This window comes from Myotis yumanensis, unplaced genomic scaffold (genome assembly GCF_028538775.1).
Source record: "Myotis yumanensis isolate MYYU_CA2020_CCGP unplaced genomic scaffold, mMyoYum1.0.hap1 SCAF_19, whole genome shotgun sequence".
Classification (NCBI taxonomy): Eukaryota; Metazoa; Chordata; class Mammalia; order Chiroptera; family Vespertilionidae; genus Myotis; species Myotis yumanensis.
In genome coordinates, this window is record NW_027223770.1 from 22932134 (window position 1) to 22957495 (window position 25362).

General features: G+C 52.3%; 1 protein-coding gene across 5 annotated transcripts; it reads right to left on the reverse strand.

Moving 5' to 3' along the window:
• Positions 1-4133: 4133 nt before the first annotated feature.
• HPS4 (HPS4 biogenesis of lysosomal organelles complex 3 subunit 2) lies at positions 4134-25305 on the reverse strand. 5 transcript variants are annotated; one of them, XM_070399394.1, is made up of 15 exons: positions 25240-25305; positions 23034-23551; positions 21248-21338; positions 19394-19537; positions 16502-16609; positions 16017-16133; positions 14820-14914; positions 13686-13758; positions 12431-12467; positions 11564-11660; positions 10082-10985; positions 6373-6505; positions 5782-5890; positions 5120-5133; positions 4738-4816 (listed from the first exon to the last, which is right to left on the reverse strand). In XM_070399394.1, exons 2-14 carry the CDS (start codon positions 23066-23068, stop codon positions 5121-5123), a joined length of 1956 nt encoding a protein of 651 aa, XP_070255495.1. In that variant the 5' UTR covers positions 23069-23551; positions 25240-25305; the 3' UTR covers positions 4738-4816; position 5120. The 5 variants fall into 5 exon arrangements, with proteins under 5 accessions (XP_070255492.1, XP_070255493.1, XP_070255496.1 ...); XM_070399391.1 differs by lacking the exon at positions 5120-5133 and having other exon boundaries at positions 4134-4816; positions 5782-5960; XM_070399392.1 differs by lacking the exon at positions 5120-5133 and having other exon boundaries at positions 4134-4816; positions 5782-5960; positions 23034-23295; positions 25240-25299.
• Between the last annotated feature and the right edge of the window lie 57 nt (positions 25306-25362).

Below are 25362 nucleotides of genomic sequence, written 5' to 3' on the forward strand. Positions count from 1 at the left end.
CCCCCCTACCCCCCTTGGGCCTTGAGGGGACGGTCGGTGTTTTAAACACACTTCTCAAGCAGCACCCTGGTGAGCCCCTTACAAGACCATAACATCCCTATTCTCAGTCCTTGGGTTTCCGGGAGGTGACCCAGCCCCAGTTGCAGGGCTTTGTTTAGGATGCAGAACTGACCAATCAGAGCCTTCCAAACTCTTGGCTATTCAGAGATTGCGCCAGGGCTGGCACATGACCCTCTCCGCACCCATCAAAGCCTTTTAAACCCCTGGGCAGTCAGATTGGGTCAGGGCTGGCATATGATTCAAATTCTTTTGCTGGGACCATTGAGAAAGAGGCAACTTTTCAGTAGTTGGACGTGGGGATCTAGTGTAAAGAAAATCTGAGAGTGAAAACCACAGAGAAAAAGATCTTTCTCTCCCCCCTCTCCCCCACCCTAACCATGGGGATCATCTGAGTCCTGGGTCCTAACTAACTTTTCCTGGAACGAGCTCTACCTCTGGACTTTTCAGTTACATGAGCCAAGAAGCTTCCCCCTTTATTCTTTTCTTTTTAAAAGTCTTTATTGTTGAAAGTATTGCATATGTCCCCCCTTTTCCCCCATTGCCCCCTTATAACCTGCCCTGCCCCTGCCTTCACCACCCTGCTGTCCGTGTCCATGGGTTATGCTTATATGTACGCATACAAGTTTTTTGGTGGATCACTTCCCATCCACCCACCCTCCTCCACCTTCCCTCTGAGGTTCTGCAGTCTGTTCTGCGTTTCTGTCTCTGGATCTATTTTGCTCACCAGTTTATGTTGTTCATTAGATTCCACATATGAGTGAGATCATGTGAGACTTGTCTTTCTCTGACTGGCTTATGTCACTTAGCATAATACTCTCTAGGTCCCTCCACGCTGTCTCAAAGGATAAGAGATCCTTCTTTTTCACTGCTGCATAGTATTCTGTGGTGTAAATGTACCACAGCCTTTTTATCCACTCGTCTACTGATGGGTACTTGGGCTGTTTCCAGATCTTAGCTATTGTAAATTGTGCTGCTATGAACATAGAGTGTATATATTCTTTCTGATTGGTGTTTTAGGTTTCTTAGGATATATTCCTAGAAGTGGGATCACTGGGTGAAATGGCAGTTCCATGTTTAATTTTTTGAGGAAACTCCATACTGTTCTCCACAGTGGCTGTACTAGTCTGCATTCCCACCAGCAGTGCATGGGGGTTCCCTTTTCTCCACATCCTCTCCAGCACTTGTCTGTTGATTTGTTGATGGTAGCCATTCTGACAGGTGTGAGGTGATACCTCACTGTTGTTTTAATTTGCATCTCTCGGATGATCAGTGACTTTGGGCATCCCCCTTCATTCTTAAGCCAAGTTTGAGTTGTGGTTTCTATCCCTGGCCACCAAAAAGTCCTACTCCACTCCATGAGCCTCATCTGTAAAATGAGCCCAGTGCCTACTTTCAGGTTTAATAAGTCAAATTCTGGGTGGGTTGGGCGTGCTGCATACATATTTTTAAAATGTAAATACGAGAAGCAAAGCTAAGTACAAGATGCTGTTTCTAAGGCCCACTGCGGCATGCCGCCAGCACCCTTCCCATAACATGACCTCCCCAGTGGAGTCTTGCTAAGCAGCTGTGAGCACAGGGAGCAGGACAGAACAAGGCCACAGATCCTCGAGCTGCTGACAGATGGCAGTGAGAATACTCAGGCAGATTGCAGCGTTAGGTGGCAGGAGGCAGCACACACGGGCTGATTGACTTTCTGCCTCCCCCCCAGGCGTGCACATTGGTCCTGATTTCTAGTTACCCCCCACCTTCCCCGTGTTTCCACACTTCCGATGCCTTAGCCACCCCGATTCAAGGTGAGGGCCTTCCTCTGTGAGGACAGAGAGCACCGTGCTCGCTAGAAGATCCCTCCACATACAGTATTTCCACACTAACACGGACAGCCACACGGTAAGGAGGGACAGTTGTGCACACTGAACAGGAGAAACAGGCTCAGAGCGGGCAGCTGATGTGACCAAGGTCATGCGGTGGCTGGAGGCCGGCGGCAGTGAGAAACCAGGTGGCCAAGTAAACTCGGCCGTCTTGAACTCACACACACATTCAGGCCTCTCTGCACGGCCTGCAGAGGGACCCCCTGCACAGGACGCCTGGAAGGCCATTAGCGACACTCACGCTGCACTCATTTGCAGAGAGGGCCCACAGTATGCCACGCCTTTAAATACACCGCGTCTTCCTTTCCGCTCTAAAGAACATGACATGGGGTTGAGAGAAACGAAGTAACTTGCGTCAGTTTCCAGGGCAATAAGTCGCAGCGCTGTGACTGGAACCCAGGACTCTGACACCAAAGCCCACAGGCGCCTGTTGCCACCGAAACCCTGTGGTCTGCTTGAAGGATGTCCATTCAGACTCCAGTGCCTTTTTTTTTTTTTAATATATTTTATTGATTTTTTACAGAGAGGAAGGGAGAGAGATAGAGAGTTAGAAACATCGATGAGAGAGAAACATCTATCAGCTGCCTCCTGCACATCTCCTACTGGGGATGTGCCCGCAACCCAGGTACATGCCCTTGACCGGAATCGAACCTGGTACCTTTCAGTCCGCAGGCTGACGCTCTATCCACTGAGCCAAACCGGTTTCGGCTCCAGTGCCTTTTTTAAAGCACACAGAGGGCTCCTGACACCCTCCTCCTGCCCACAGGCCTTGCTGGGTCCCCTGGTCAGGGCCCCAAGCCCTTCCCTGGGTGCTCCTCACTTGATCGTGAAGACTCACCTCAAAGGGCAGCACCTGGCTGCCTGAGCACTGATTCTCAGAAACCAAAGCGATTCGTATTAAAAGCATTTCTCACGCAATGGCAGCCCTGGGAAATCAGACGGGAGGAGAGGTTTCTGGATGCAAAACAAATAAGATTAAGATCTGCCAGTGGCCTGCCGTGTAGGAAGGCCCAGCGGCAGGCAGCGATTTTCTGGTGAAACATCTTGTGTGAAGGGTCCTTGAATCAGACGGTTCGCTGAGCTCCGGTGGGTGGATGAAAATGGGTCCAGCCTCCAAACTGTCCCTGTTTCAACACACGACAGCTTGTAATCCACCCAGCTCGACTCTGGGGGCGTCAGCTCTGGAGCCAAAGGAAAAGCTGGGCAGCTTAAAAATACCCGCAAGGGGAGAGGAAAAGCGACGTGTTCTGTGTGAGTTAGTCCTGAAGGTTCCTTGCGTGGTTGGCGTGGAGACTTGGGGTGAATTTTTTCTTGGAGAACTTAGCAGAGAAGGAGGAAAGTAGATATTTATCCTAGCTGGAGGTAGGATAGATATTTATCCCTGTGGGAAGACGGCCCTCTGGGCCAGCCAGTGGCAGGAGGGAGGGGGGAGGGGGTTGTGGGCGAGCTGGCGGAAGCTGGTGCTCCTTGGAGCAGCTGGCTGGCCCCCGTCGCCCACGCAGAGACCATTCTGAAGTGCACCTTCCTCCCCTGGCTGCCCTGGGTCAGGCACGAAAAGGAGAAACGTGGCCAGGCAAAACGTGTGTACGTGCACACACACAAAACACCTTAGCCCCCACCTCAACTTGGTCACTAGACATGGTCCTCTTTAATTAATCAGAACAAAATGGCGATTTTGGCTGTTTTATTTTAGCCTTTGGAAACTTGTTTCAAGAAAAAGACACCATGCCAGACACATGAGATGCAATTATTGACATCGCAGTTTTCAAATGGAATCTTCCAGTAAACACTGAGACGACTTTGGTAAATAGCTTCATCCTATGATCTGCACCGCATTTCATAACATGTCTGACTATGATGTAATAGGCACGAAACACAAATGAATGTGGTTCCTCACACACAGCCACACTGAGAAGCACAGGTCTGCTTTTGCCCCAGAACATTTTGGAAACTCCCATTTGGGGACACTCACTCAAGAGGACGCGGTGCAAAGCCCAGATCCGAGACACACTGATTGGTTGCCTCCCGCATGCAGCCTGCCGGGATCGAGCCTGCAACCTGGAATTTCGAACTCGAGACCCTTCAGTCCACGGGCTGACGCTCTATCCGCTGAGCCAAACTGGCCAGGGCCGGGCTCTTAAGTTTTGAGTCTAGTTCTAGAATACTTCAGACAAGGTGGCTACTCCCCCACCCCCTGCCCCCAGCCCTCCCTCCCAGGAGCACCACTCAGAAGACAATCCCACTGGGAAGTGGTGTGCCAGGCAGCTTGCTAACAAACCTGCCCCCTCTCTGAGTGCTCACACCTCATATCGCCCCCTGCAGGCAGGGCTGGAAAACACTCGGGATAACTACGTTCTAGAAAGAACGCCACCTGAATTCTGTGGCCCATGTTAAGGCTGGGATGGAGCAGCGGCAGATGTCAGGCACCTCAGCCCAGTGACGGATCTCACCGGCCCCGGACCTCTTTGGTACAAGGAGCCGAAGCGCCTGTTCTGGCCTAGCACTGCCGGCGAACCAAGGTCTTTATCACGTGCTCCAGGTGTGCGGACCCGAAGAACTACCCCGTCCCCTCCAATCTGTAAAGGAGCATCCAACACGCCAACGTCATAACTTCCTAGAGAGGAACATTCCCGGGAAAATGAACGGGGGGGTATTTTCCTCGGTGGGCACTGCGTTTGATAGTCATCCCGGGGAGGCCTTCCCCCCGAGGCCCAGTTCACAGTAAGTTCACCCCGTGCTTCAGCAGCTTCTGCTTGGCTTTGCCCGGGAGGCTGAAGGCGGAGTCCTGGGGGCTGGGGAAGCCGGAGCTCCGCGGGGCCGACGCCAGCTGCTGGAAATAGGTTTCCTGGACGGGGTTGCAGCAGGCGTACACGGCCGTGGAGGCATTCCTAGGAGGGGAAGAGAGAAGAGAAGTCCGACGCTGCTGCAGCAGATCTCAGACCACACAGACTGCCTGTGCCTGCCGTAGAGGCCCCCCAAACTGGAAACGTGTGGAGAGAACATGTACTTTCGAGTCAGAGCCTGGCCCTGCCACTTTAAAAGAGTGTACCCTGGGGCAAGTCACTGCTATTGCTTGTGCTCCAATGTCCCCATCTGTAAAATGAGGGAAAAATGCACATTTCCAGATCGTCTCAAGGACTAAATGGGACTTATTCACACAGCAGGCACTCCCCTCGGACCTTCCCACTTGCCTTACGCTCTGCTACTGGATTCACAGAGAAGCATGTGGGGAGAAAGGAGAATTCACTTGGTTACATACTCAAATCACAATCATGATGAACAGGTATCTGTCTGCTGGCATGGAGGTGTTTAGGGCATGCGATGGGATGGAAAAGGAACTAGTGAACAGTACATGAGTATGATCCTGTTTTCTAGAAGAAAGACTTAAAATAACATAGAAATATTAATCTATATTTCATATAAAAAAAGAAAATTAAAAACAACAAAGCTGGGAGTAATACACACCAAACTAACAACTAAGGGCATCTCTGGGGTGCTGCTGGGTGAGGGGAAACGTTTACTTCCTAGGCCTGGGAGGAGGCTGAGGACCATAATGAGCATGATGATGTCAGAAGACCATCCCTCGCTTCAGCATCGTTTATGACAAGGAGACGGAGACCCTTCTCCCCAAGGCTGTCCTCACCGTTGTCCCCCAATGTCTAAAGCAGGTCTGAGCCCCAGGATGGGACCCCCAAAACACATGACACAGGAAAGCATGTGAGTAGGTTATAGCAGCTACCAGGGCGAATAACAGAAGACCCGAACAGCAGTAACTGGAATGTTCCTCATGAATAAGGCTCCACCCGGGCCCCCGGGAAGGTGATTCCTGTGCAGGACTGAGGGGAAGGCTCACCTGAGGGTCATCTCGTACAGGGAGGGCAGCTGGGCAAAGTCTGAGTGCATCAGGCGGACGGCCTGCAGGAAGCGGCGGTCCTGGGGTGTGGCCGCCTGAGGCAGGTTCGCTTCCAGAAGAGGACACAGAGCTGTGAGTGGCGGACTCCTTCCCAGATCTCCCCAGCCTGGGACTGTCGCCTTGGACACGCGCGCAGGTGTCAAGGGGGAGGGAAAAGGCCTGCAGGGAGCTGGGCCCTGGCAGCTGCCACCAAGCAGCAGCGCAGGCACTGCCCCCAATGGTAAGCAACACTGGTTTGTGAGCATCACAATTTTAGGCAGAAACTTATCACAGATACTTGAACATGTGTGTGCTTCCCTCAGACACGGGAGAAACAGCCAAAAAAGGACAAACGAGCAAGGAGGTGCTCATGAAGCAAATTCTAAATGCCGTGGGAGCGGGGCCGCAAGTGAGGAAGCAGCAGCCTAGCTAACTGCACATCCGACAGCTCTGGACAGAGCGGCGGCGGCCTCCGTTCACTGGCCCCAGGCCTAACCACCCCCTCCAGGAGGTGCCCCAGCCACACCGCTGCGCACAGGGCCGGCTCCTTACCCGTCAGCACGTTCTGGACGCGGTCGTAATGCGTGAAGTTGTAGGTTCTGCTGGAGGAGGTGGCCTCGTCCCTGGGCAGCGTCTCCTTCAGGTGGACCTCCAGCCCGTTCAGGGAGGCCAGGCTGCTGTGGAACTGCGAAGGAGCCCACGGCCCCGCTGCAGTGAATCCGCAGGCCCCGCGCCCAGCAAACGGTCACCCAAACAATACCTCGTGGCTACTGACTTAGGACTCTGACCAGCGTTTTTACCCATTTTTAGAGAAGTGCTAACTTCTGCCCTGATATTTTAATGCTGTTGTAAAATTATAGAAAAATAAACAGAGGAGAGCAGAAAAATACATTTTAAAAGGAAGGAAAAAGCAAAGAAAAATAGCCCATAATCTCACCATCCAGAAATAGCCACTGTTGGCCCTCGCACCTCTCCTTCCAGCCACGACTTTCCCACGGAGGCTGCACGATTGCCCAGCACCAGCACCGCCGACCGGGCCCCCACCCTCCCGGGCTCTCAGCCAGGCCTGGGCTCCCCAGACCTCCACTGTCTGCAAGGAATTCCCCTCTCCGGGCGTCTAGAACAGTACAGACATGCGCTGCGCTGCAAGGACTGGGACTTGTCGGTCAAATGGTTTTCTGTGCGCTGTTCAGAGGCACCCGGCTGAGAAGACTGGCCCGGCACTTGTATTAAAAAACCCTCCCTGCCCGGCTGGTGTGGCTCAGTGGTTGAGCATTGACCTATGAACCAGGAGGTCACGGTTCGATTCCCAGTCAGGGCACAGGCCTGGGTTGCAGGCTCGATCCCCAGTGTGGGGCGTGCAGGAGGCAGCCCATCAGTGATTCTCATCATTGGTGTTTATATCTCTCTCTCACTCTCTGAAATCAATAAAAATACATTTACAAAAATCCTTTGTAAACTCTAAGGCGCCACCCTGAGAGAAGGCATTTTTATAGAGGCAAGAAAATGAAAATGATCAGATGACGTGCGCGTTATTTACTAGTAACCAAGTGCTTCCATATGTGCCGGGGCCTACAAACCACGGCCTGCGCCAAACCCAGCCCATTCTGTTTTTGTATAGCCCGAGAACTAAGAATAGTTTTTATATTTTTACATGGTTAGGGGGAAAAAAATCAAAAGAATGATATCGTGACACATGAAAATTATTGAAGTTCCCACTTCCGTGTCTATAAATAAAGCATTACTGGGACACAGCCACACTAGTTACATACTGTCTAAGGTTGAGAACCGTCATAGCAGAGTTCAGTAGTTGTGCAAAGCGGAAAATATCGGCTGTGTGCTCCTTGGCATTAGAGTCTGCCAGCCCCTGGTATATGCTACACATGCGCAGTCCTCACCGCAGCCCCGGGACACGGAGCTGGGCCTGACTCCTGGCTCCTCCTGCTTCTAGTCCACAGCAAAGCGCGGGGCTCAAGTGTGAGAGCCACAAGGTCAGAACCAGCGATGCCCACACACATTCCCTCAGAAGCCCAGGTTCACGGGGAGGGTGCACGTCCGTATTTCACTCTGGCCCTGAGCCCAAGCTCACCGCCTGCATGCAGACAGCTCGGTGTCCCCTGCAGTCGTGAAGAACTGGTGTGATCCCTGCCTGTGAAGGTCAGTGAGAGGCCTTTGGGTTTGGAGCAGCAACTACCAGCAGCTCTATGCTGCCCCCTGGTGGGAGTCTAGTCCCCCTGGTGAGAGTTCAGTCTGTTCCCTCTGAACTAATCCCATCTTTCCTGGCTGCTCCCCGCTCATCCCCTCCCACCCACCTCCCAGCCGCCCACCCTGGGCCGACATAAAGAGCTGGCAGGTGATCCGCTGAAAGACAAGATGGCAAAATGACAGCAGGCTGCCCTGCCTGTGAGTGACAGCCCCGGGGAGGGGGTGTCACTGTCACAGCGGAGCTGCAGCTTACCCTCCTGCAGGGCCTTGCTTTCCAGACAGCAGCGGGCGGAAAGCAGGTCTGGGGCAAAGAGGCAATAGAGGCCCTCTCCCAAAATGGCGAGGTGGGCAGCCTTCGGGCTGGTCCTTCACCCCAGTCTCAGACCAGCAAGCTCATCAGTCACCACACCCTACTCTTCCGAAGAGAGGCGTTGTCTTCAGTAGCTGCACTCTTCCCGGGGCCTGCCCTACACCGCACCTGACTTTACATGCAAGCCCATGGAGGCAGCTGTCCGAACATGGGTGGGCTGTGACACACCAAGGGCGTGTCCACGTATCCAGAGCCACGGAGGGCGGGCATCTCCCCTTTCCTCACCTTCCCACCGACCACTCTATGGTCAGGTCAGTAGGGAACAGAGTGGCTGGGTAGGGAGGAGAAACGAGCAAGAATTCTGGGCCCGCTACTTGCATTAGGTCTTTATCTCAATGAGGCCTGTTTTCTTGCTAGTAAAATGGGAGATATAATGCCTGCCCCCGAGCCCTCCCTCAGGCTGGCTGAAGGATAGATGTCAAGTGGTTAGCACACACTGAGTCTACAGGATACATCTTACTTCCTTCTTCAAGTGCAGCCTGAACTAGTTTTTCCTTTTCTTTTTGGGAGGAAGGTAAAAGAGCTATCATATCTACTTTACTGCATCCAAACACTGGACCTTCAAAATAATTTGTCTACAGCTGGAGACTGAGCAGAAAAGACCCTGAAAACCAAAGCCTTGCAGGAAGAGGGGATGTATAGTCCGTGGTCCCTGTGCTGTCAGGGGAGGTGGCGGCGGCGCTGAGAGCTGTGGTGAAGGAGGGTATGGAAGCAGAGGAGCCACATGGTGACCGTGTCTGAGGGACGGGGAGCGACAGGCAGGTCTGCAGAGGAGCAGTCTCGCCGGGGGCTCTGAGCACGGAAGCTGCCATCCCTCTGCCTCTGCGCTGCAAGGTGACTTGCTCCTTTATGGAGGGTCACAGCCCTGCGTGCTGATGAGACCGGCTTAGAATAATAGATTTAAGAACAAAAACAAGGCAAGCCCCAGGACACCATTCACCCTGCAGCAATTTCAACCTCCTGTTCCTATTGCTACCACCTCCCTGCCAACGACAATAAGGCTGTTACTATAGCAACTGCATCTCCAGGGTAGGCCCCAGAGAAGGTACTGCTGGAAGTGGGGCAGGGGCTGGGACGGGTTAGTTAAGAGGAGCTTCTGGAGCCAGTTAGGCTTTGGGACGTCCCAGGCCCTCTAGGAAGGAGCTTCCAGCTCACTGTGGTACAGTGAGGGGAGGGGGGATGCTAAGCAGGGAAGGGGAGCTTCTGAAGAAGTCCCAACACTGGCTGTGACCATGCAGGGACAGGCTCCAGACGACTCAGATCCTAGAGCTGCCCAGGTTCAGAAGTGAGGCCAACAGTGGTGGCGATGGCACAGCAACGCCGTGTGCGCATGACCACACTGTCTAAAACAGTAGGGCCTGTCACCACCTCGCACTGCTGACGAGGAACCAGAGGCTCGGAGGCAAAGGCCTGTGTGCCTGGTCCCACAGCCAGAATCAAGACTCTAACTTGGTCTTCCGTGTCCAAGACACTGGAAGAAGCAGGAACATGCAAAACAAGCCATGCCCTGGGCTTGCTCTCACTCACCCCCACACACCCAGGGAGGCAGGCATGCCCATGCCCACCGAATCAGCAAGGGCCTTTCACCGGGGCACGCAGCACGGAGCCCTGTCCCCTCCTGCTCGGCGTCAGGGAGCACCCTCCCTGCCCGCGTTCCCAGGGGCTGGGGCAGGGCGGAGCACTCACCACCTCCTCGATGGCCGCGCCGTCTCCCAGCAGTGGCTCCTCGGCCAGCAGGGACAGCACCAGCCCTTTGACACTGTGAGTGTAGAGGTTCATGCGCACGAGTTCTCCCTGGTGTGCTGGGGTCGCCCCGGGGTCAGTGCTGTCTGTGGAGGGGCTGTCGTCTGGAAGGTCTGCACAGCCCGAGTGGCATTCCAGGCCGGGGGCTGAGCGGGCCTCCTGAACCCCATCCGCACACGGCTCCGTGCCTTCCCCCCGCTCCGGAAGCTTAGTTCCTCTCTGCCTTGAATCTGGGCAAGGCAATGACAATGGCCTGCGTGTACTTCCGGGGAGTGGGGCGTGGCTACTGTCCCCTGAGAGGTCTTCGTGCTGCTCGAGGGCTCCATTCTGGGTGAGCGTGTCAGGAGCGGAGGGAGAGAGGAGGCCCGTGATGGCTGTGTCCCCAGGCAGGGCCTCCTTAGGTTCCGGGTGGCCAGAGTTGCTGACAGATTCCTTGGGACAAGGACCCCCGCCATCTGGGACACACCCGTTGGAGAAGGCAGGAGAACCTGAGGCTGTTTCCGTTTCCCGAGCTTCTGGAATGTGGATTTCAGACAAGTCCAGCTCGTTCCCCCTGGGCCGACCGGGTTCCCTCCCCGTCACTGGGGAGCGGCGGAGGCCAGGACTCTGGTCCCTGGCAGTGGCCTGCGGGTCTGCAGGCTGGGTGCTCTCCGGGCCACGGTCGGAGGGGTGTCCACTCTCCCCACTGCCATTTGGCCAAGCGGCGTCAGCGGGCCTGGGCTCAGGGGTGGCTGCCCACGGCCAGGCCACGGCCTCCTCGTGCAGGTCTTTCAGGGCAGAGGGGCTGCAACCCTTTGGAGAATGCCGAGCAGAGCACCCCTGGAGTCCGGCTGGAGATGCGGGGGGGCTGGCAAACAGGGAAGATATGACACAGCGACAGACAGGGCACGTGCCCTTCCCCGGGGAGACTAAAGCACCGCATCGGTGACTGGGGCCTCAGAGCTTAAGAGGCCAAACCACAGGCGTAAAAATGAGGCGATGCCTGGCCCTCGGGCTTCACCAGTGATGTCAGGATCATCGACTGGAAACGGCAGGCCCCACTGAGTCAGCCGCATTTGGGGTCTACTCTAAGTCACCCCACACCGGGCATTACACTAACACTGTTTCAGCTTTCACCAGGAGCCCAGAAAGTAGGTATTACTGGGTCCATTTTATAAAAACTAAGGCTCGGGTAGTGAACGCACTTGCCCAAGGTCATATAGCAGATAAGTAACAGATTGGGGTCCTGAAACCCACACTCCTGTCACCATACCGGCTGCCTCTTATGTCTCTGCTGAAGTCCCAGGAGCCCCTTCCAGGGCAGAGCACGGAGAAGAGGGAGTGAAGGACGGATGGGACGTCCTAGGACCTAGGGGCTTTCGCGCATAAACCCATGAGAGGGAGCCCCTAAAGCGTGGTTTAAGGGGAAACCCGGTGCTCCCCTACCTGGCCACAGGCTCCCCTGGGAACTCATGGAGACTGGCAGCTTCCTCTTCTGTCACGAAAACAGGCATGATGTGGACATTCGGGGGCAGGACGGCTCCTGGAATCACAAAGCAACATGGAAGGCCCCCCTGGACCAGAGAAGAGAGGGGGAGTAACTGTCCATGGGGTGACACAGGTACCCCAATATGCCGGGCCAGAGAGCAGAGCTGTGACACACTCCTCAGCCCAGACAGAAGCACAAAACTGCAGCCACGATTTCTGTGGTCAGCAAGGAAGAGCCCACGGGGACACCTTTGCTCCCAGCTGTGGAGGTGACACCGGTGGAAGAAAATTTAGTGGCTCTGAAGATATAAACGGGGGGAAAAGCAGTTCCAGCTGAAAATAGGAAAGTGCCCCAACTTATGCTTCAAAATAACACAAAACAGCCCTCCTGGGCACGTGTCCAGTCCTGCACAGGTCCTCCGGGCACTGGCCATGCGTCTGGCCCTCTCCCAGTCAGGGTCCCCCCGGAACCTGTCTGAGCCGTCTCACTATAGTGAGTTAAGGAGGAATTGGAAAGGGGGATCTAAAGGGTGCGCCTACACAATGCAGGATACAGAAAACCTGTTACAGAACTGTAACTTACTAACCAATGGTTAACGTTATTAACCGATGTCACCCAGTAAGTTTAATTTTTAAAGAAGATGTGCCTAAAATCATGAGCCTTATTTGCAGTTAGGATTTCCATGGCTAACACTACTCGAAGCTCTGTTCCATCCATTTCCCTAATCTTCTGAGCAGATGAAATAGCATCTGGGACACGTTCACAGGACTGCACAGGGACAGGAAGTATAAAGGACCACATCCTCAATGCGCCTCACGACTTACCACGCTCCCGCAGGGCATCCCCTCCTGTAGGTATTCTCTGCAAATAAACACACACACCAGTTGGCGCTGGGTACCACTCTCCTCCCGCTAACCATCGGGACTGCGCTAGGCCATCTGCTCATAAAGTAAGTTTGTCCCAGATGCTTGTCCCCAGCACGTGCCAGCTGTGAAGCAGATGGAAGGGAGGCTGTCCTCGCTGCCTGCTCACCACCTTGCGGGGCAGGTGAAACCCGCCTCCACCCACTCACATCAGGCTTTACGTGCTGATTTCTCAGCGTCTCCCCTCTGGGGGTGAAAGTGGGGCTTCGTGTTTTCTTCTGTACGTTCAGAGAACCTTCTAGAATCCGGCCTCCTTTGCCATAGCCCTGGCCCAGTACTCACACACATTCCGGGATGACAAAAACGTGAAGGTCCTGCGACCCTCGTGATAAATAGTTCACCAGAAAGACTGTTCTAACGACACCTCCACCAGCAGAGGGGAAGGAGCCGGACAGGAGCCCTGCCATCGTTCTAAATGGCTACTGATTTAATAAGTGCAAAGAGCTAGCCCTGCGATACATTTAAACCTGTGACCTATGTTAAGACGAATCAAGTAAAATGAAAGAAGTGATCACCAATGCACAGTGCAACTGTGGGCAATTTGATTCTCAATGAGCATCCATGTGTGTGTTTTCTCATTATAAAAGCAGCTAAGTAAATATGCAATGGAAGTATTTTAAGAGTATTTGATTTCCTAAGTCATCCTTTAGCATCTATGAAAATCCAACAACTTGCCTGGCCGGTGTGGCTCAGTGGTTGAGCGTCAACCTATGAACCAGGTCATGGTTCAATTCCCAGTCAGGGCACATGCCTGGGTTGCGAGCTCAATCCTCAGTGGGGGCATGCAGGAGGCAGCCGATCAGTGATTCTCTCTCATCACTGATGTTTCTATCTCTCCCTCTCTGAACTCAATAAAAATGTATTTAAAAAAATTCATCTCTTTGACATAAAGTCCAGCGTTGAGGGAAGTCAAGTTCTCATAGTTGCACTTGGATTGAAGAAAAACCAACTCTCCAGGCCCACCACGTGTAAAGCAAGCTTTTCTGCCAGCCTTGCTGGAGAAGTCACTCGTGAGGAAATGACACTGACAGGCCTGGGGTCCTGACAAGATGAAGGGAGGTGACCGCCCCCGCAGCGCCTGTCCATCCCGGGCGGACCAGTCTCCCAGGGTTGCCTGGTGCGGAAGCTTCCAGCCAGATGGGTGGCTGAGCCCTACCTGGTCCCGAGGTGCAGCTCGATGAAGCAGGACCTTGGCCGTGAGGGAGGGTGGGAGCTGGGTGCTCACAATCCTAGGAGGTCAGACACAGGAACAAGGACAGTGTGAGAAGAAATAGACTGCAGGACTCTGGACTGAAAAGATCCCTCACCCCCTCGTTGGCCTGGATCCTGGGGACACAGCTGGTGAAAGTGTCAACTGGTAAAGCCCTCACGGAGGGCACTCTGGCGATTTCCATTAAAATTTCAAATGTCCCAACCCCGTGACTGGCTTGTACCAAGAAATATGCAGAAGAATGTTCATTACAGAGAAAAAAAGGTAAAATCGTCTTAAGAAAAAAAGGGTAAACAATTTAAATTTCCGTCAAAAAGAGAACAGTTAAATTAATCACTTAACTGTTCATGAATTGTTAAATTAATATTTAAAATAACCAATAAATGTGCAGCTACTATGAGGTAGACCAATATGGACGGAGAAAATCTCAGGGCTGGGAGAGAGAGAAGCCGCCCGGACTGGGGACACAGCCTGAAGACCCGAGTCCCTCAGGGGCTGGAGAGTTACGCCAGCCACACATCCCTCGGCCGTCAGAAAGCTCTGGGCACAGCGCCCCAGCCCTGCCTGCCCTGGGCTGTAAGGGCGAACCCTCCACGAGGAGAGAGGCCCTGGAAGATGCGTGGAGGGCCTCTTAGGCACTCGGGCTCATGAAGAGGCCCTCCAAGTGCGTGAAGAGTATAGAGATCTCAGAGCCCAGCAAGAGGCGGTCAGCCAAGAGGCTGCAGGAGTCGGAGGAGAAGCAGCACTACCACTTTGCGTGGGGCGATGGGCGCACGGTGCAGCGTGCAGATGACGTTTTATCGAGTTGTACACTTGCAACCTGTATGGTTTTGTGAACTGATGTCACCTCAATAAATAAATGCCTGGCTTTTCTATTCCTGACTGTTTTCTGGACACAACAGTTTCTAACGTCCCAGCTTTGCTCAAAGTCAGGAACGTAGCCTCAATCAAACCTGAACTACCTGCTATTTGCCAAACCAGCCCACTTGGAACTGGCCCGAGGAGTTCCCGCCTACGGCCTGGGGCGGCATGATCTGGCTGCAGGGGACGGGGAGGGGGAGAGGCTCTGGCGGTACTCACAGGCCTTTGTAGAGGATGCAGCCGGCTAGCACGTGAGGGCAGCGCTGGCAGGTCTGCAGGATGAGGGCCGCCTTCAGCAAGAGCAGGGGCTCCACCTGTGCAGGCAAGAAGCATGTCCACAGGTTAGCAAGCTTCCAGGCCGGGAAGGAAAGGGAAGGGGACTGTAGATTGTGGGCAGGCCCTAACCCAAAGCCTGGAAAAAGGAGACCGTGTCACCTGGTAAAGTCCGAGTCTTCTCTAGACCCAGAACTCCCCACACCTCTAAATGCCAAGTTCTTGGAGGGCGCAGTGAACAGGGCATGTGGCGGTTCCCAGGGGACACACACACTGACCAGGAGACCCTGACTATCCGTGCTGAGACCAGCAGGCAGCAGGCAGGAGGCCGGCAGGTCTCAAATGCAAGTCATGGTGCCAGGTGATGCCCACCCCGCCGCACCCCCAGCCTCCCTCTGAAGCATGTGCCCCTGGGACCAGCTGACGGGATGCCTGAGGGCAGCCAGGCCTCTCTTCCATGACATGAAGTGAAAACATCATGGCTTTCACTCGGGATACGCCTCAGTTCCACCTTCCTTGTAAGAAGTCAGTTGCGGAAAGTCCCTAAAAACACTGCACAGTGAGGATGTGATGTTCACTAAGATCAAGGCCACAGAGCTACAGACAGCGCAGGTGGCCAGGCCAGCCACACGAGCAGCCTACGTGTCACTGAATGCCAGTGGCGGACGGAGTGGCTCAGAGGCGAAACACTTCTCAGCCACTCCCTCCCAGATATGGCGACCTTGTCTGTACAGTGTTAGCAGTGGGCACTTCTAATGGTGAGAATAATTGTATCATGTTAATATCAAGAGAGAAGGGCCTTAGATGACTTAGTTCAATATTTCTGGGACATTAGCAAAATAGTACTACCGTTACTAAGTATTTACTTTGTGTCATTTAGGTATTGTCTTGTTTCATCATCAAAACAGTGCTGGGAGGCGGTATGATGACCCCATTTTATGGATAGGAAGAGTGAGGTTCCGAGAGGCGCCTTGACTTGTCCAGGCTCACAGAGCTGGTGAGCAGCAGCATGGAATTTAACCACCGTGACTGAGAAGTGACACATCCATCACCTCTCTCCATATACAGTTCATCTCAAGGGGGAGGGACAAAGGTGTCAAGCTCGACTCCCATACGTGAAAGGAGAAGGGGGAGGCGAATTACTTTAGTCCGGTCCAAGTTCCAGAGGGAAGTGAAGATCTTATGCAGATCACTGGTGTTTTTCAGAATTTGTTCAATGAAGGTGTCCCACTCGGCGCTCAGTTCCTCCTGAGAACAATTCTGAAACAGAAACAGCCTGAGTTTAGGAGCTGAGATTCTGGGAGACACCTCTTCGGTAAGGATCCCAACTACCACACACTTACTCCTCACACAGGGAACTGCCTACCCTGACAGCCTCCCCACCACACTCGGGGCCCTGCCCTTCCCACCTACCCCAGTGGGAGGAGATTGAGGCAAACCCTTGGAATGACTGTGACCTACGCCACTGGGGAACAGAGGCATCTGAGAGGGGCTCCAGGAGTCCCCGACCTGGGGGCTGGACACAGTGTGTCCGTGTAGAGTGGAACAGACCCTAGTGTGCTAGTAAGTGCTGTGTTCCGACAATTCTGGTTTTGCACAAGAGATGCCACATCAAGGCTCCTCAATACCTTGTAAGCCAGAGAAACAGGTCCATTGTAGAAGTTAAAAAATCCAATGAGCTGGTGCAGAAACTGCTGGCAGCTGATATCGGGGAGCTCCACAGCACAGCCCAGCACCTGTAACGAGGGAAACGGACACAGGCGTTTTCCTGGATTGAGTCCAAGCCCCGAATCCCTGCATCCAGGGCTCGCCACAGCCAGACCCCATAGCCCATTGAAACTGACCTACTGCCCAGCCCACACCCTCCACTCCAGCCAAGCTGGTCTCCGCAGAGAACAAGGTCTAGTACACGTCGCCCAACCTGAGATGCCCTCCTTCCTGTTCATTGGCCCAGCGCCCTCCCATCCCTTCAGTGCCCATCACAGATGCTAGCACCTCCATGCAGCTTGCCCTGACCACCCAGCCAACGCTGACCTCTTTTCGGACCCAGCACAGTGTTAGGCCTGTTATTTGGACTCTAACTGTCTAATACGGGTTCACTGCAAACACTGGGCTGAAACTGTTTCCCAAAGAGCCTCGGCACCTCCAAGCTGGACCAAGGGCTCTGAGGACAGAAACTGACTAAATCCCCGCGCGTCTCAGAGCCCCCAGATGTGGGGTGCAGCGTCGTTCCCCGAAAATAAGCACTGGCTCTGCTAGAAAGCATCTCGCCATATGCTCAAAGAGCCTGAAAATTGTTCATGTCCTTTGACTCAGCAATTCTACCTCTAGGAACCTTTCCTCAGGGAATCATCAGACACATAAACAAAGGAGCAAACAAACCCTGGCAGGAGGGAAATTTCCAAACGCCCTCTGAATGTACGCTGCCGAGGCAGGGGCCTTTGTTTTCCTCCTGATGTAATCCAGGAGTTACATCTTCACTGATGTGAGCCAACCGCGGATTAAGAGCCTGCTGCTTCCCCAGCTGAGCTGTAGATCAGATGCCATTCTGATCACAACCCCACCAGCTTTGCTTTAGAAAATGACAAACTGATTCCACTACAGAAACACAAAGGACCTGAAATGTGCAAAGCTAACTTGCAAAAGAAAAAGACTTACCCTACCTGATTTTGAGAGTGTGCTGCCCCTCTAAGATCTTCAGAGAGACCAATGGAAGGACAGGCAGCCCAGAGACTCAGCCTCGCTTAAGTGGTCCCTGACCTTTGACAGAGGAGCCGAACAGGGAAGGATCCAATAGGAAAGGGGAGTTGTGCAGCAATGGTGCTGGAACCACTGAGTATCTGTATGCAGCCAAAGGGCCCTTGACCTCTACTTCACATCCAAGCACAAGCATTAATCCAAGACGGATTATTGACTCAAGTTTAAAAGCAAACACTAGAAACTTCCCCTCAAATTGGGAACATCTTCTCCACTGAGGTAGGCAATGGTTTTAGACAGGATACTGAAAGCAATAACCATAAGATTGATAAATTCGACTTCATTGAAATGAAAACCATCTGCTCATCAGAAGACATCATTAGGAAAATCAATAGGAGTACTGCAAAGTGGGAGAAAATATCTTTAAAATATGTATCAGACAAAAGAACTTGTATCCAGGATATATATAAAAAAACCCTACAACTCAATTTAAAAAAAAACAAAACCAATTTACAAAATGGACAAAAGCTTTGGGTAGACACTTCACAAAGGAAGACATACAAATGGCCTCAAGCCCATGAAAAAGCCTGAATACCATCAGTCATTAGGGAAATGCAAATGGAACTACAATGAGCTACCACGGCACATCCAGCTGAATGGCTACAATTAAACATCTGCCAACACCGGTGTGGACGAGGATGTAAAAGCACCGAATTCTCACACGTCGTTGGAGGGAATGTAAAATGGCGCAATCACTTTGGGGAAAGGGCTGGCGGTTTCTTATAAAATTAACACACACCGACTCCAGGACCCGGCGATTCCACACGGAGATATTTACTCACGAGAAATGAAAACTTATGTCCATGAAAAGACTCATATAGGCATGTTCCTAGGAGCCTTATTCTTAAATGCCCTGAACTGGGAACAGTTCATGTGTCCGGGAAAAGGAGACTGAGCCCTGGCCAGTGTGGCTCAGTTGGTTGAGCATCGCGCCGTGTACTGAGAGGTCGCCGTTCAATTTCAGGTCAGGGCACATGCCTGGGTTGTGGGCTCAACGTTTCTCTCTCTCTCCTTCTCCCTTCCCCTTTCTTTAAAATCAAATAAAAAATATATATTTTTTTTAAATAAAGGAGAATGAATAAGCAGACTGTGATGTCTTCAGACAACGGAATGAGGTTCAACAATGAAAGGGAAGGCACTGCCCATACACGCAACATGGATGAATCTCACAAACGTAAGCATGACAGAGCCTGCAGAGAGGAATGTTATATGTATTATTTCACTCCTATGATGAACTCTCCAAACATTTCTGACATATCATGGCTGGTTCCTCCTCTCCTTTGAAAGACTGAAACCAGCCTATAGAAATTCTTTCTATTCTGTGATGCAAATTGAGTTTTTAAGCCCCATCTTTACTTCTTTATACTTCCACACTTCCTGGATAAATGACCCAGAAACTGGAAAACATTGATGCATGTACGTCAGGTTTCAAAGAACCGTTAAAAAGAAGAACAAAAAGAACAACCATTTCTTGACATACAGTAGTACCGTATACGCTCAAGTGCCCGCCTACACTTATCTCAAAGTATTTCTGAGCAGAAGGGGTGTTCAAATGTAAGGAAGGATATTCATCTTTGTTGGTATTATTTCCAGCATTTCATTATGAATTTTTTCTGACATACCAAACAGTCGAAAGAGTTTATAGTAAATATTCATACAGTTGACCCTCGAACAGCACAGGCTTTCCAAACCTTACCGTCACCATACTTATCACCCAGACCATGACTCGTGGTAGAGGCACTGGTTCTGCCTGTGAAACTCACCCAAAGGTAATCTCCATCGACCTTGATGGCGAACTTCAGTTTCCGCAGCCGGATGAGAGTGGGAGGCGTGCCAGAGATGTCGGAGATACAGCGGACCACCCCAGCAATCTGGCCACAGAGCAGCTCCCGCTGGTCAAGCAGGGTCTATGGGAAAGCAGCAAATGCCAGACAGGAAGTTGAAATTGCTGGGCTCTTGTGCCATTCCTTAGAGCAGACATGGTCTGCAGGCCAGATCCAGTCGGCGGCCTATTTTTATGTGGCCTGTGAACTAAGAATTTCTTTAAGGGTTGTCAAAACAGCAACAAAGAATATGTGATGAGGACCATCTGTGGCTTCTTACAAAGCCTAAAATATTTAGCTGTTTTCAGACAAAGTCTGTGGACTCCTGCCTGAACACCCACAGTGAACACATAAGATGATTCCACAGAACTGCATTTTTCTCCCTACGATTATACCCTAGAATTTAACCCCCAGCATGGATAGAAGCATGAGCCTTTCATCCCTATTCAGATCCCCTGCAGAGTGGCCAGAGCAGCCTAGATGAATCCCAATTATCCAATCAGAGGGTAATCACGTGAGCGAATTTACAGACCCCCTTAAGGCAGTGGTTCTCAACCTTCCTAATGCCGAGACCCTTTAATACAGTTCCTCATGTTGTGGTGACCCCCAACCATAAAATTATTTTCGTTGCTTCTTCATAACTGTCATGTTGCTATTGTTATGAATCGTAATGTAAATATCTGATATGAAGGATGTATTTAGGTGACCCCTGTGAAAGGGTCGTTCGACCCCCAAAGGGGTCTCGACCCACAGGTTGAGAACCGCTGCCCTAATGGATCTTAGCATTAACTCAGCTGTGGGGCAGCCAGGCATTATGTGATGAACAGAAAATGTACACACCACCTATGAAAAATTCTTGCCTAAAAGAAATGAACTTGAACCTCACCAAGGCTCTAGATCTTACCACCGATTTAAAGGAAACCCGGTGGATAGAAGACGTTAAATGACACCACCAGGAGGAAGTCATCAGCAAGCCCAGAGCGTGGGACAGGCTCCCGTTCTATTGCACAAATGGCCTGGTTTCTTCCTAACAATGCATAGAGGGGGAAAGAGGAGGGGTGGGTGAGGAGGGCTACACAGTGAAAGGGACTTAACACACAACATCACCCAATGGAACAGCGAACCTTGATTGGGTCCTGATCAGGAAAAAGAGCGAGAAAGGGGGAAGGAAGGAGAGAAGAAAGGAAACTAGGTCTAGGCAACATCTAAGCAATTAGGCAAAATTTGAATATAGACACTATCTGACGATACTAAGGAATTATTGTTACTAATTATTGTAACTGCTGTTAGGTGTGATTTTAAATAAGAAAAGTCCTTTTCAGTTAGAGAGGTTACTTGATACTGATGAGGTAACACAATGTCTAGGAATTGCTTCAAAATACTCCAAGCATAAAAGGGCAGAGAGTTTAGGTAGGGTCATATAAAATTGGCCAAGTGTTGATAACTGTTAAAGCTGGTGACAGGCATGTAAGGGTTCATGATACTTTTGTATATGTTTGAATAAAAGGTTTTGGTTTTTTTTAACGAGCCGATCAAAAATTGGGAGCAATGGGGCAGAGAGAAAATCGTGATGGTAAGAGCCAGATAAGATGGAAGCACTGAGCTGGGAGTTTAAAGACCAGAACAAGAACTACTACAACCAAGTCTAAGAGAGTAGAAGCGCCAAGCGCCTGGATTATCCAAAGAAAACTGTCCCAGTGTAAACCCTATACTTTTGAAAAGTCACCACGTTGAGGCATAAGTTCTGTTCCGTGGATGGATCCCCACAAAACCAAGGCACGCTGGGTGGCTCACCTGAGAAGGATAGAAGTAACAAATGCCAGCTCTTGTTGGGTCGCCTTCTTCCTTTACCTTTGAACCATCGTAGAGGAAGAAGTAATTCCACCTGGCAAGAGAACAGAGCAGAGCTGTTGCCTTTCATCCGGGATCAGCCAAAGGCACGACTCCCTGTTTCCCAGCCCGAGAGCTCATTACAGCTCATGACTCGGTATTTGCAAAGCCTCTCTGGCCCCCGAGGAAGAAGAACCCAGTGGCGACAAATAGATAAAACCATTTCTTAAGTGCAGTTGAGTCGAACTAAAAATAGGCCTCTATCCAGCAGTCAAACCATCTGAGAAACTCAGACAGGAAAGACGAGTGCCCACAGGGACGCCTCTTCCTGGAGACATCGAGCTGGAACTATGTACTCACATGGTTTGGTAAACTGTCTTTCAAGGCCCTGGCAGCCAAGTAAGTCAGAACGTCTCAGAAGCACCCCGCACATCTGCGGCGCACAACGATCTCCCGAAACAGCCCTTCTAAATGAATCCATAAATTCCTACAATTCATTTAACAAACATTACTGAGGGCCTAAGTGTGCGCTGGGGCCCCGGCGATAAGAGGGAGAAAATAAACCATGTTTCAGTGCAGGGAAAACGGGGGCCTTTTAAAGGTCACAGAGACGCACCGGGCCCCGCTCTGCCTACAAACCCTGACGGGGATGAACTCAAACACGACCCCTCATCAAACTGCGGATGCCCAGAGGAATCCCTCTTCTCAATTTCCATAACCCTCTGTTCTTCCCTAGTCTTATGGTCTGCTCTGCCATATAATTATAATAGCCTCTTTAAGATCGCAAGGCAAACTCTACAAAGGCTTCCTGAGTTTTACTTGCAAACCTCTGCGAGCACACCTGTCAGGTGAGAGCCTAAGGAGGAGGAGCTGTGACGCTCTGTCACCTGTGCTCCCCCACCCCCCCCCCCGCCCGTCCCCTCCCTCTCACCCCCTCTGGCTCCCACCTGGTCTTTCTGATGACCAGCACAAACCCAGTTTCTAGTCCCCCCGCCTTCCTGGCTTCCAGATGTGCCACTGGCTTCAGGGCAGGTCCCGATCAGAAAGCCCCCAAGTGTTTCAGACTCAACTCAGAAACCCCACTGCTGGGCCCGTCTGCCCTGGCCTATGTCCTTGGGGTAAAAGCACCCCCCCCCCCCCCCCCCCGCTTCCAAGTGCACATAAGAGAACCTGGGGGTCATTTTGAACTGCGCCATCTGTTCGACTTCCCCACATACATCATCAGGCACTAACCCTGCTCAGTCTGTTTAAACCAGGCCTTTCGCTTTCATCTCCTCCATTCGTGTTTGCTGAGCCAAATTACGAGAGAGGCTTAACCCATTTGGGGATGCCGAGGGACCGGAGCTGCAGGCGGACATTGTGCAATACCCGGCAGCAGCCACACTGAAGACTGGCCAAGCCCTTCTCGTGGTGTCATCCTGCAGCGCAACCATTTCTTAGCTTTCAAAAGCGAGGGCTCCACCGCCCACATTATTATCAAAGCCAGATGCATGATCGGCCACGATGATCTTCTGTACAATCTACCAGCCACGCCCGACTCGTTGGAACACTGCACGAAGCTGGCAGAGTTACAGCACACCAGCTTTGGTGAGAAACGGCTCACATGTTTGACTCAGCTGCTCTGAAGAAAATGGCTTTTTTTCCCCCCTTAATAAAATCAAGACAGTCTGGCTGGGGATGTTCAGTTAACCCAAAATATCAGCCCAGCAGCCTGGCAGGAACTTAAACCACAGCAGGCCTGGCTACTCACCAGGAGGCTGACTTCCTCTCTGTTGAGGTGGCCATTGACTTTCAGGTCGCGCTCATTCTCTTTATTTGGGTTTTCTTTTCCAGTTGTGGCTTCTTCCTCCCCAGCAGTGACCGCTCCTCTGTGTCCCCGATCCGGTGAGTCCAGATGTGGGAGGTCTGAAGTGTTTTCAGTCGCAACTGTCACTTGCTTTGTGTTCATTCAACAGGAAGGTGCCACTTCCCTCTTGGCAAGCCCTTCAGTTCCATGGGTGCCTCTGAGAACCCTGGGAGAGAAGATAATGAAGCCAGAGAATTCTACCAGAAAAGCCAGCTCCGCTAATCTGGTCCCGTGAGCATCAGCTCTCTGGCTCTCGGCAGAATGACCCCTTCAAAGACCTCGCCAGGAAAGCGCAATAGGGGAGATGCATGCTGACGGATGGCACCGTTCTGGGGTGATTTCTAGCTTGTGTGCTTCAAAGCCATTCTGAAGACACTTTTAAACTTTTTGAAGCTTCCCGTTCAAACAGCAGTGCCTTAGCCCTAAAATAAACACAAGGAATAGATTATCTCTGAAACCCACAAAAGAGCATGTGACCCAGTGTGGTTAAGCGAATGGTAGACTTCAAAAGAGCTTTCTAGAAAGTTGAAAAGTTTCAAAAAAAAGAGAGAGAGGGTAGCAGGACTTCAAAGCCTTCAGTTTCTTGAACAGTGACGTCTCATGGAAGAGAAACTTAAATAACTCAGGTGAGGAAGCTCAGGCGTCAAGGAGAGTGTACAAATAAGGCAGTTGCTATAGTAATAATGAGACTGAAATGAAGGAATTGTCACCGTGACAGCTCAAAAGTAACCCGATCATGCAGAAGTCCAGAGCTGGGCAAGTTTCCAAAAGACGCAGTGAGAATTTAACAAGTGGCTTTCAAACTCCTCCCACAGGAGACAACTCGGACTATCAGAGGACTGCAGGGTCTGAACGGGCGGACCCTGGCAGCATTTACTCTAATCCTTATCTCGTGCACAGTGGGTCAGCGGGGCAGGAAAAATCACCTCCACTGACCCTAACCAGGTAGCTCATTTGGTTACAACGTCACCCCGATACACCAAGGTTTTGGATTCAATCTCCAATCAGGGCACATACAAGAGGCAACCAATGAATCCATGAGTGGGTGGAGCAACCGGTTGATGTTTCTCTCTCTCTCCCTTTCTTTCTCTCTCTCTCTCTCTCTAAAAACCAATCAATCAATAAAAAACTACCTGGACTGTCTCTGCTTATTCCTTCCAGGGATAGGGAGTTCACACTGTTAAATGGATCCTTCCACTAAGCTAACCGGGCCTTCCAGGAGCCTCTACACACTGGTCCGCATAACACCCTGCAGGAAAATTAAACGAGGCCTAACCCCTCCACAAGACAGCCCTTGGTCCATCAAAACTGTATCTCCAAGATGAATGTCCTCAGGGACATGGTTTCAAATGCTCACTCGCCACCTGTCATCCTTCTGGGAGCACAGTGGAGTGTTTTAAAGCTTCTCTGGTAGAGAGAAGTCCCTACAGAGAACCCCCCCCCCCCCCGCCCCCGATGGTCTGTACAATCTGTCTTTCCTCAGCTCTCAGTATCTTGGGCTGGGCCTGCACAGGTTCCCGCTCATGGTTTCTCTGAAGCGTATCTGGAAGCCTGGGGCGAGGCATCTAAGCGCTCGGAACCAAGGACAGCGGCCTGAGACCCTATCCCTTGTTCCCAGGGGACTGGGCCCTCCACTGCCAAGGCCCCCTCTCCTATCTCTGAAAGGTCCAGAAGAGGCCGGAAGTGGGCCCGGGGTGGGGCAGGGGTTGGAATGTGCCCACAGAAGGCTCAGGCAGGAAGTCCAGAGTCGCCCGCTATGACCCGAGGGTGGTGGTGGTGATGGTGTAGGAAGCGGCCTCGGCAGGTCAGCGGGGCAGGAGAGAGGGCCAGGGAGCGATCGGTTACCGTCCAGGGCCCGGGGAGTGTCTGGCCTCGGTGCCAGGGGGCTGGGAACTGGCTGGCACAGGCACGGGGTCAACCTGGGCCGGGCCAGCGCGCAGGGAGGCCGCGATGAGGCGCTCCTGGCCGCGGCCCCTCCTCTCGGCGCCCCCGCGCTGCCCACCCGCCAGAAGGGCCAGGCAGCCCGGAGATCGGGGCTCGGGGTTCGGGATCCGGAGTGCGGGCGGCCGCGGGGCGCCAGCGAACCCCCCGACCTCCCCACCCCCCGTACCTATGCGCGCGGCAGAAAGGCCCCAGGATCACGCGCCGCCAGCACCTCCCGCCCCCTACAGGTCCCCGCGGCGCCGGCGCGCGGAGATGACGTAACCCGGGAGCGCCGCGCGCCCGTGATGTC